General features: G+C 40.8%; 1 protein-coding gene across 2 annotated transcripts; it reads left to right on the top strand.

Moving 5' to 3' along the window:
• Positions 1-79: 79 nt before the first annotated feature.
• On the top strand, positions 80-10287 carry LOC139290497 (cathepsin S-like). Of its 2 annotated transcripts, XM_070912291.1 has the most exons (8): positions 80-178; positions 2515-2639; positions 2774-2896; positions 4367-4519; positions 5362-5586; positions 6799-6964; positions 7333-7435; positions 8673-10287. In XM_070912291.1, the coding sequence occupies exons 1-8, from the start codon at positions 160-162 to the stop codon at positions 8770-8772; spliced, it is 1014 nt and encodes a 337-aa protein (XP_070768392.1). In that variant the 5' UTR covers positions 80-159; the 3' UTR covers positions 8773-10287. The 2 variants fall into 2 exon arrangements, with proteins under 2 accessions (XP_070768392.1, XP_070768391.1); XM_070912290.1 differs by lacking the exon at positions 80-178 and having other exon boundaries at positions 2493-2639.
• The last annotated feature ends 362 nt before the right edge of the window (positions 10288-10649 follow it).

A 10649-nucleotide genomic window follows, 5' to 3' on the forward strand; every position in this document is an offset into this window, starting at 1 on the left:
GACACTCCCTCTCTGCTGCTGCTGCTGCTGCTGCAGGTGATTAAAGAGCTCAGATGCAGCTTTCTGTTGCTGAAGAGGAAGAAGGGCGACAGGCAGACCATGTGACAGCTGCCTCATAAATATCAACCAGGAAGAGGGTGTTTCAGCACAGAGGCAGCGATGAGTCCGACTGGTCCAGGCAAGTCAAACACTTTCACCGGTACATGTACAACTTTTATAAAAAAAAAAAAACTTTTCCTATTTATATTCATGTCTGTTAATGTTGTGTTCACTTTTGAAAGAGGAGTCCGTCAGTTCAAAGCTTGAAGGCGTATTTGCTTTTAGTTTCGTTTTGATGTTTTACAGGGAGACTCTTTTGTCCCAGGCTGCAGGTGTTGATATCCAAGTGACTGAAAACAAAAGTGTAATGTGGCTCTAATATTGTTAGACTGAAGGATAGTGTGATGCTTAATGACTGAAGACTACAAAATAATCATGTAATAACTAATTATAATAGAAATATATTTAGTATTTTATGTGATCCTTCTCTGGGGTATTTAAAAACACTACTGTATACCCTTCAAAACATCTTGATGGCCCTGATTTATTTCTTTAGTATATGGATAAAGTCCAGTGTTACTGAACTAAGCTATAAGCTAACTATACTATTAGTCACTGAGAAATCTCCAGAGTTTCAGGTTCTGGTGAAAAGGCACTAATAAATATTTAAGGTGGAGGTTTGGGTTCATCTTGGAGTTAAAAATGTCGACAATTATATAGAGATTCAGTCAGGTACGAACTGACACTTGTAGCCTAGTTTCTGTCACCTGAGAGTGGTGTCATGTTGGACTCAGCAGATAAAAGCTGATTTTATTCTCTTATTTCTGAAGTTTGATCAGTTGCTCGTCGTCCTCCAGTAGATCAGGTGAAACTGGCAGATCTGCATACTGTAACCAACCTGAGCTGCTGTTCATACTTTACTTCCTTTAATAAATGCTGGTTCTCTCTGGCAGCGAACACTAATCGTTTGATTAAGCAACAACTGAACAAATTTCTTGCTTGTTCATTGGTTTCAGTTCTGGTCTTGTGATAGTTACCCCGCTTGGGGATTTATGTACAGTTCAGTAGCTTTAAATTTGTGGAAGTGATACTTACACTGTTGACTGCTGGACAGACTATAATGTGGGCGATCAGAATTAATTCATACTCATTATAATATATATATATGATTATATATTATATATGTAATCTAAATTACCACCAGCACTAACCACCTGCAGCCTTCAGTATCGAATAAAGTTTTAGGTCAGGAGGGAATGAAACCAACTTTTTGGCTTTTGGCCCTTTTTGGGGGTGAAAAATGTATTGATCAATAAAACAATATCTTTGCATTGAATGTATAAATAAACAGTCAACTTCTCGCAGTGCGATTCATCTCGAATTCTCTCTCGCTGCTGAAAAATGAACATTTGGTCATGATATATGAATGTACTTTTCAGATTCAGTTTCTGTAACCTGCTCGTGGTCTCACCTGGCCTAAATTAGTCAGCACCCTAAAATACTTTTGGGTCAGAGGAGGATTAGTTAGAATCAGTACAGATTTACACTTTTATCTTTTAGAAACAACCTTGTACCTGAAAAAAAGAGGAGCCGCAAGATGCTATTCTTTTTTTTTATCATTATTGTATTTATGAGTTTTCTGCCCTATTGGTTGTTTTGCTGGTTGATGTGTTCTCTACAACCTGTGTCGACAGGAAGTTACTGAAGCCATAACAACTTTAACCTTGTGGTTAAAGAAGTTCAACCATGTTGAGGTGTTGCTGCTGATTTCTTACCCAACTGGCGGGCAGTGGCAACACATACCGGCAACCCACTCGAGAAAACGACTTCCTCCTCATAGCAACAGCAGCACTCGATGCTTATTCGGTTGTGTCCTCCTGCAGTTAACTGTCATAGCGTTGTATTACTGTGGTAATATGTCAACGTTTGTTTTCTACAAGCATTTCTCGAGGCAGAGCTGCTATGGACGCAAAAATGAATCCAAGTAGTTAAGTTTTTTTTTTTAGCTTATTCAGAAAGTCGACAGGTGAAATAGTGAAGTTGTGACACGGCAACTTTGAAAATGAATTCTGCTGCTGCCACTTCAAACACGCTGGCTGTAAGCTAGTTCGCTTTTCAACAACTACTCACTAAATAACAGTGACAGGTCTACAGCAACAGAAGGTTTATGCGCTCAAGATAGAACACAAAAAGTACAGGTTTTAATCAAATAAAAATGAATACAATTTTAAAAAATCAATGGCTTACTTAACATTGCTGTTGTTGAGATGTGTATCTTGTTCATTCTTTAATGCAACCTCTGAAACACACTCTGATTCTCTCGGTGTGCTTTTTATGACGTGACCATTCGTATGTTTCTGACTGGAGGCTTGATCTCTGCCAGAGGGTTTGTTTTCTCGGCCAGCAGCCGTCTAATCAAAGGTCAGACGACACCCTGACTTCTCTTGTGGTCCATGTCTCTGGGTGTGTTTACAGGCCTGATGTTGGGGAGCCTGCTGCTCGTCTCCCTGTGTGTCGGGGGGGCAGCCATGTTTGACAGCAGGCTGGACGTCCACTGGGAGCTGTGGAAGAAGACGCACGAGAAGAAGTACCAAAATGAGGTGTGTGATAAAATAAGGGTGGATGTAAATATGTAGGAGTTTTTTTTTTTCTGTTTCTGGGGCAAAATCAATATTTAAGATGAATAATTAACATAAAGCATTTGGCCTTATGCACTCTTTCTGTACGTCTTGAGGTGGAGGATTCGCGCCGCAGGGAACTGTGGGAGCAGAACCTGATGCTCATTACTATGCACAACCTGGAGGCCTCGATGGGGCTCCACACCTACGAACTGAGCATGAACCACATGGGAGACATGGTGAGACACTTGTTCACTCTACCGTTTTATACTGAAGGGGAAAAAAAGAGTTTTATTGATTTATGATCATCACTTTTATTCATTAATGACCTCTGAACTCTGAAGCTCAACATCTTATCGTTATAATGAAGTATAGTTAGACATATTGTTATATACAGTATGCTGGAATACAGAAAACTGGACCCCCCAAGAGGCCCCAAAGGCTCTGTCAGTAGGTTCGTGGTAATTAAACTAGATGCAGATTTGTTGGGAGATATGAAACATTAAGGTTCAGTATTAACTTAAAATATGTGGACTTAAAGCACAAGGCTGGTGATAAATACTCACTAGAGCACCAAGTGTGTTTTAATCCACATCTTGGAATAGTCCCTAAAAATGTACTCTTTCCTTCTGTTGAAGAAATGTTGCTGAAAACTACAGCGTCCAGCTGCTTCATGGAATTACTGAGTCTTTTTTAAACTATACTTGTGTGACCTGTTTTATAAGTCTTCAACTTATCAGTGTTTGCTTGTCAGCTAAAATTCTTTAGCTACTGTTTAGTTAAGAGTTCATACAGCGATGCTAGCTGATTAGCAGAAGAAAGTTAGCTGCAGCCTGGAAGCCAACTGAAAAGGCTCAGTGTGTTCAGCCACTTCAGTTAAGATAGCTAGCCACACAGTCCAGTCACACACACACACACACACACACAGAACCTGAACCAATCACTGCTCATACACGTCCATCTCATTGTCATATGAGAATTAGGAAAAAAACGAAATGTTTTAAAGAAATGGAAAATGTCTCGTGTTTCTGGCCTCAGTGGAGCTGCTAAATGCTCCACTATGTTCTCCAGCTCTGGTCTCTAATTATGTTTGTTCGCCATTTAGTGCTAAGCAGCTAGAGCTAGTACAGTGGGTTTCCAGAGCTGAGAGTGAACCACAACAGTAAAGCTGAAACTCGTTATGAAGCTCCATAAACGCCGAGCGAAGCTGCAGACTTGGGTGATGCTTTTCTCCACCACTATGAGTGCCCCCTTTCACACATTGTTGTCACATTGTTTTCAGATAATCCGGATGTAAATGACAGCAAGTTTGTTATAACATCACGCAGACTGTAAATGAAAAGTTTTGCTGCTGAGAACTGGACTTTACCTTTGTACCTGTTGGCGTTCCTCTGGTCTGAGTTTCTTGGCTCAGGCCTCTGAGACTTCACTGAAGTAATGAGTTGATTTCGGCTCTTAGCTCCACCGCTGATCCACGGCTCCTCTGGGATGCCTTCACCACTCAGTGAACAGATGAAGGATTCAGAGTACAGACTGGAATATAGGAAGGTGTTTATAGGTGTTTGGTTTGCGTCCTTTAACCTTTCTCGCCTCATTCTGTGTCCAAATATTCAAACTGAGTTGTGTGATCAGGGGCATTAAACTGTGCGCTCAGTTATTATAGTTATTACATATGATCATTTCATCAGTTGTTATCTGCTTCCTGATAGACACCAGAGGAGATCCTGCAGTCTTTCGCCTCACTCAGTCCTCCCACTGACATCCAGAGGGCACCATCTCCCTTCGCTGGGACATCAGGCGCTGACGTACCAGACACGGTGGACTGGAGAGAGAAGGGCTGCGTCACCAGCGTCAAGATGCAGGTAAAGAAATATGAGTCTTTGTTTCCATCAAAGACAGCTGGATTAATCCGTGCTGGTGGTGTCTCATAGCGACGCATGTGATCGACACCGTCATCTTACCACCGGTCTCATTTACCACATCCTCCTGTTCCTCATTCGCCCTCAATCGGTTCTCCATCACGCAGGAAGTCGTTACCACAACAGCCACATTTGCACGTTTTTTTTTGCCGCGTCCACGTTGTTTTTGGTGTTGAAGATGTGCGAGATGACTGCCTGACACACGGCAGCACCATCCAGCACCATCCGTATCATTTTGTACTTCATAATGACTGTTTGTCGCACCTTGCAAGGCTGGAATTAGAAAGTTAAGTTGATACGAAGACTTTATCTTCTTAATAGACAAATAGACATTTAGAGCTCAACACACAACTCAGTGAACATACTGTAACACACACACACATAAAAACCTTGTACATGTGTGTCCACAGACAGTATGTTTATATGTACATTTTACTTTCTTTGCAACGAAATATTTATCTCGTCATCTTGCAGAGTTTTGAGGGGAAAAAAGGAGATATTCAACTTATTACAAACTTGTGTTGTACAGATGAGTTGCATTCAACCAGAGACACAAGTATTGATTTTGGAGTTCCTTCTGTTTTGTGCAACATGTTAAACATAATTGACCAACAAGAAAATGTCCCAGTCAGTATGGATCTTTAACCTCTTAAACTCTGCTGGACCCTCCGCTGGCTTCGTCTTTACAAACTCATGTTGTGCTGCCAAGTGTGGAAATGTGGAAACTTGTTTCATTTAACTTATAAGTGTATTTTTTTCATTGTGTGCCACTCGTTTAAACCCAGGGTTCTTGTGGCTCCTGCTGGGCCTTCAGTGCTGCAGGGGCCTTGGAGGGCCAGTTAGCCAAGAAAACAGGGAAGCTGGTGGACCTCAGCCCCCAAAACCTGGTGGACTGTTCATCCAAATATGGCAACCGCGGCTGCAATGGTGGCTTCATGCACCAAGCCTTCCAGTACGTCATCGACAACCAGGGCATCGACTCTGATGCTTCATACCCCTACACAGGACGGGTGAGTAACTGGTTTAATCCTGCTGGTCAAAGATGCGTCAAAGGGATTTGGAAAATCCATTAAACTCGGACTCCAGAGAGTTTGTATAGGACATGTGGGAAACTATGTGGGAAATGAATTTGATCACTTTGAGCTGGTAGGCATTAAAACAGTCATTAAGACAATAACAAAAGGTCATCCATAATATACACATGTATTGTTTTACATGACGGTTCCAAAAAGAGTCTCTCAGCCTCACTCCAAGCAAGACATTATGACACAAAGTCATAACAACATCTAATCATCATCGGACAAAACAAGAATTTGAGAATATTACCTTTGATTCTGGGAACTGATGGACGTTTGACACTATTTGCTGATATTTATAGAACAAACAATTAATCGACTAATCGAGAACATTATCGGTACATTAATCGATAATGAAAACAAACGTCAGTTGCGGGCTTGCGTGAGATGAGGTAATTGTGCTTCAAAGTGTTGTTTGGTTACCTGGTGGAAAAAAGTAAAGGTGACAATTACAAAAACAAGGAAGTGATTTTACTGACTGGAAACATATAGGACATGCAGCCAAACTCAGGTTTACAGTTAAGAAATCCTTGTGTGAGACAACGATGTGGGTGTACAAGAAGTTAGGTCCGACCCTTCAGGCTGTAGACAGCAACCCTCTTCTCACTTCTCTGTGGCTGTTAATGTCTCTTTGGAGCAACAATAAATGAATCTGAGCGGACAACGTGTTTGTCCTGCGGGCTTCATCTGGTTCACTGTTGTTCGTGTTTGTGTGGAGGAGGAGGGCAGTTCAGAGCGGATCCAACAGGCTGCTCCAGCCTCGCGGAGGAGTCGTGGCTCTAATTCACCCGAAAAATAAAGAAAAACTCTTATCTGTGATGTGAAATATGCTCTTAATAAGCACAGTGACTGCTGTCTGTGTCTGAAATTCACTTCCTGGCTCACCTGCCAAGAGCTGGAAAATGTAAAAGACAAAGAAGAATTGGCCAAAAGAATAAGTTAACATTTTTCATACATGGACGTCACCCTGGTTGGTTAGTTCAGCTGTGCCTCGGGCCAACTTCCTGTCATATCAGAACATACAAGAAACATACAAGAAACATTTAAGGAATTACTTTTTTGCATTCCTATGAGGTGCTTTCTTTAATGTCACACAGATCCTGTGTAAATCATTGGTTTTAACCCCAGTCTGTCCTCTTACTTCAGGCACAACAGTGCCACTACAACCCCATGTACCGCGCTGCCAACTGCTCCAACTACAGCTTCCTGCCCGAGGGGAACGAAGGGGGTCTTAAGCAGGCGCTCGCCGCCATCGGACCCATTTCAGTGGCGATTGATGCCACGCGGCCCAGATTTAGTTTCTACAGGAGTGGTACGTTACACATGAGCTGCACAGACTCACATCTTTACTTACATGACTGGAAATAGATGCAGAAAGATTCAGAGATTTTAACCAAAGAGGGCAGAAAAACACTGCATGTCAGCCTGGAATAAGTTACTCCTCAAAGTTTCTCTTGAACAAGACACTGAATCCCTCAATCTGCTATAAAATAATGATTTATATACACACTAATCACGATAATAACACAATTTAATATATAACTTTTCTCAAAACACATGAATCAAAATTAGCATATAAGAAAACAAATTTGTATAAGATTGGTAAAAATATACAATACATTCCTGCTTAAATGGAAAAAGCATGAATATAATGATTTATTATTTTCTTATTTATATCAGGAGTGTACGATGACCCGTCCTGCACCCTGAAGGTGAATCATGGCGTGTTAGCCGTGGGCTACGGCACACTGAACGGACAAGACTACTGGCTGGTAAAGAACAGGTGAGACTTTTCCCCATTCAGTCCATTGATACATGATACATGCTTCCACATACTGAGCTCATGTGCAGCTCCTGTGTGTTCCCGTCTGGCCCCCTGTGCTGTGCATACTGGCTGCACTGGAGGTCACAGGGAAGTGAAACAGGGAAGTCAGAGCTATGCAGGAAAGTACACTTTGTCAACAAGCAAAGACCGACTGTTATGTCGTGCTCAGGACTTGGGTGTTCTGCTGACATGAGTGTAGAGGTTTAATAGACTTAACATAACTCTCCAGGCTGGTCTGAGTCACGAAATCATTTCTGGGTAATAGAGAAGAAGAAGTTTCGTTTCTCATCACTGATTGCATGAAAAACATCACAACTTTCCACTCTTCTACTGCCGACCTCATCGGGCCTGTTTCAGCCTGTTACAGTCATCTTTCTTTGTGTCTCACCACACAGTGTCTTTCTTAATAATGTAAGTATGTTTAGTGTTTGATACAAACACAGAGATTGGTGCTTTAATTTAGAGGTTAAGTGATGACAACATAAAACACCCGAAACATCCTCATGTTCCCAGTATATCATTGACTCTGTAGCTCCATATTTCATACAATATAAATCATTTTTAAAAGGAGTACATTGATTTTAACAGATTTTCACAGAGGTTATATCTTATTTCCTGCCAGGTGACTCTATTCAGCAGTATTTCCTTTTTAGATCATTACTAAATAACTTTCTATAATTATGGTATTTCTAAACCTGGGCCCTATCTCTACAAATGTTTGTGTCTAAATGAGCAAAAGTTACCAGAGGTTTTGGAATTGATCCAGTAGTGCAGTGGCTGCAAAGTAATCCTTGCGGGCAATTGCGCCTGTGAAAAGTACACCCAGTAAAAGTGCTTGTTTTTGCCAGTGACGGTCTCAGGTTGTCGTCTAAGCGTGTGACACATTATGGAGAGGATCCCCACAGAGCTAGACCTCATTGTTAAAGAGTAAGATCCTTTTTGTTTAACCAGGAACAGAAATCTGAGAGAGATGAGTTGTTGCAGGAAGACAACAGTGTTTCTGCTTTCTTAACTGAAAATAGTGTATGTCAAAGTGTTAGCATGAGGCGCTAGTGATTGATTGACCTCAGGGCTCGTGGATGACTCCTCTGTTCACATTCTCTAACACAAATGTTTACTGATGAATCAATATCCCTAAAACCGTGGTTGTATCCCTTGAATCATATTCTCCTGTTTTTCTGCTCTGTTCGTCCAGCTGGGGAAGTAAGTTTGGAGACAAGGGCTACATCCGGATGGCACGCAACAAGAACAACCAGTGCGGCATCGCTCTGTACGGCTGCTACCCCATCATGTAGCTGCAGAGGGAACTGGATTTAATCTGGTGCAAAAAGAAGTTCCTTCTCTCTTTTATGTATACAGTATTTTTACATGTTTCTATCTGCTTTGTTTTTTAAATTCCTTTTAATGCACCTTTTACTATGAAAGCCATAAATGGCAAGTCTCTAAATACTACAATTTAATATCATCGACCGTGTCTTGTAAGATTCTGTGCTTGTTTATTTCTGACTGTGTGTGTGTGTGTGTGTGTGTGTGTGTGTGAATATGTAATAAAGAGACAGATGTACTCCTGACCGGCTCACTCACGGTCAGACATGCCAGGTCTGGATCGATGCATCAGTTTATCGATCGGTCCAATGTCGGCCTGTTAGTAAATATCAGATCTGTGTTCTGTGCCGTACACGAGGTGCAGGTGAAGATCTGATTTGTTAAATCTGCCATGAAAACTGTCTGAAAGGATTCAATTGACTCTTTGGGAAATTGGCTTGTTGGTCAATTCGGCTTTTACATGTTACGACAGAAGTAACGACAAAATCAATACCTGTGTCTCTGGTAAATCTCTGACCTGTGCACATGCTGATCCTGAACCAGCTGCCTGCAGTCAAGTAACATTGTCTTGAGAAGGAAGAAAAGCCTTTTGGTTTGTTTTGTCTTGTCGAACATTGGTACAGTGGAGTCCTTTAAAGGAACACTTAGACATAACACTCACATCTGTTAAACATGGAGCTACAGCCAGCAGCTAGTTAGCTAAGATTAGCATTAAGACTGGAAGCAGGGGGCTCTGTCTGAAACAACAACCTCTAAAGCTCACTAATTAACATGTCGTGTTTTTAATCCGTACAAAAAACTGAATTATGTACAGACAGATTGTGTAAGCCTGCCAGACTAGTGAGTTTTAGAGGTGCTGGTTGGCAGATTTATTTTACAAATAAAAGCCAGCTTAGCTTTTTCCCCATCTACAGTCTTCATGATAAGCTAAGATAACTGGCTGCTGGCTGTAACTTCATATTTAGCATACAGACTTTCTTGGCAATAAAACAAATAAGCGTATTTCCCAAAATGTCTGTAAAAACTATGTCTGTAAACGCTGCCAATAAATGAATGTCAGTAACATGGGTATATATTTAAAGGGTTCTTCCACCTGGAAAGAGCAAAACATTGGAGTCTTAAGAATTTGTATAAAACTTATTTGACACGTTTAACTTGGGTTTAGGTTAGACTCATATGTCTAGGGTTTGATATTTTCATAAAGCATTGTATATTGTAAGGGAGCAGATACTAAATATGTAGTGTTTGTCATGCAAAAAAGTAGCTAGGGTCAACTTTACAAGGAATAATAAATAAGTCGATACCCTTTGAATTTTTGCTTGATGAATATAATCCAGTTTAAGACTGCAATGTACTGGATAACAGCATTTTCAAAAAAATAGTGGTGTCAGTTTTAGCCTTTAAAACCCCAGAGAGCTTCCCCGCTAACACTTCCAACAAGGTCAGAATAAAGTCAACAGAGGACGGTGTTGGGTTACAAATGAGTCATTTTTATTTTTTTAGTGCAACATCACAACAAACAATTTTCACATGAGGTATTCAAAGGGATTTTCTTTAGTTGTTGATACAAAATGTCCCACCATGATTGACGTTTAAAGTGTTGTGTATCTTTTTTTAAAGCCTTTGGTTGGTTAGCCACATTCATTAGTAAGTCTAACACATGGACAAGAATGGCACGATAAAGCATGGTGGGTCGAGTCCAAGCTGAGGAAACTCAGACTCAGTCAAATATAATATTTCCCTCAGCTCTTCCCCGTTTAAAGCTTTTTGTATGGATTTCATTAATTCCTACTTACAACAGTGGGATCGAACAGTATTTCAACTACACTAAACATTTTGGAAAAAA

The sequence above is a fragment of the Enoplosus armatus genome, chromosome 9 (genome assembly GCF_043641665.1).
Source record: "Enoplosus armatus isolate fEnoArm2 chromosome 9, fEnoArm2.hap1, whole genome shotgun sequence".
NCBI classification, from domain to species: domain Eukaryota; kingdom Metazoa; phylum Chordata; class Actinopteri; order Centrarchiformes; family Enoplosidae; genus Enoplosus; species Enoplosus armatus.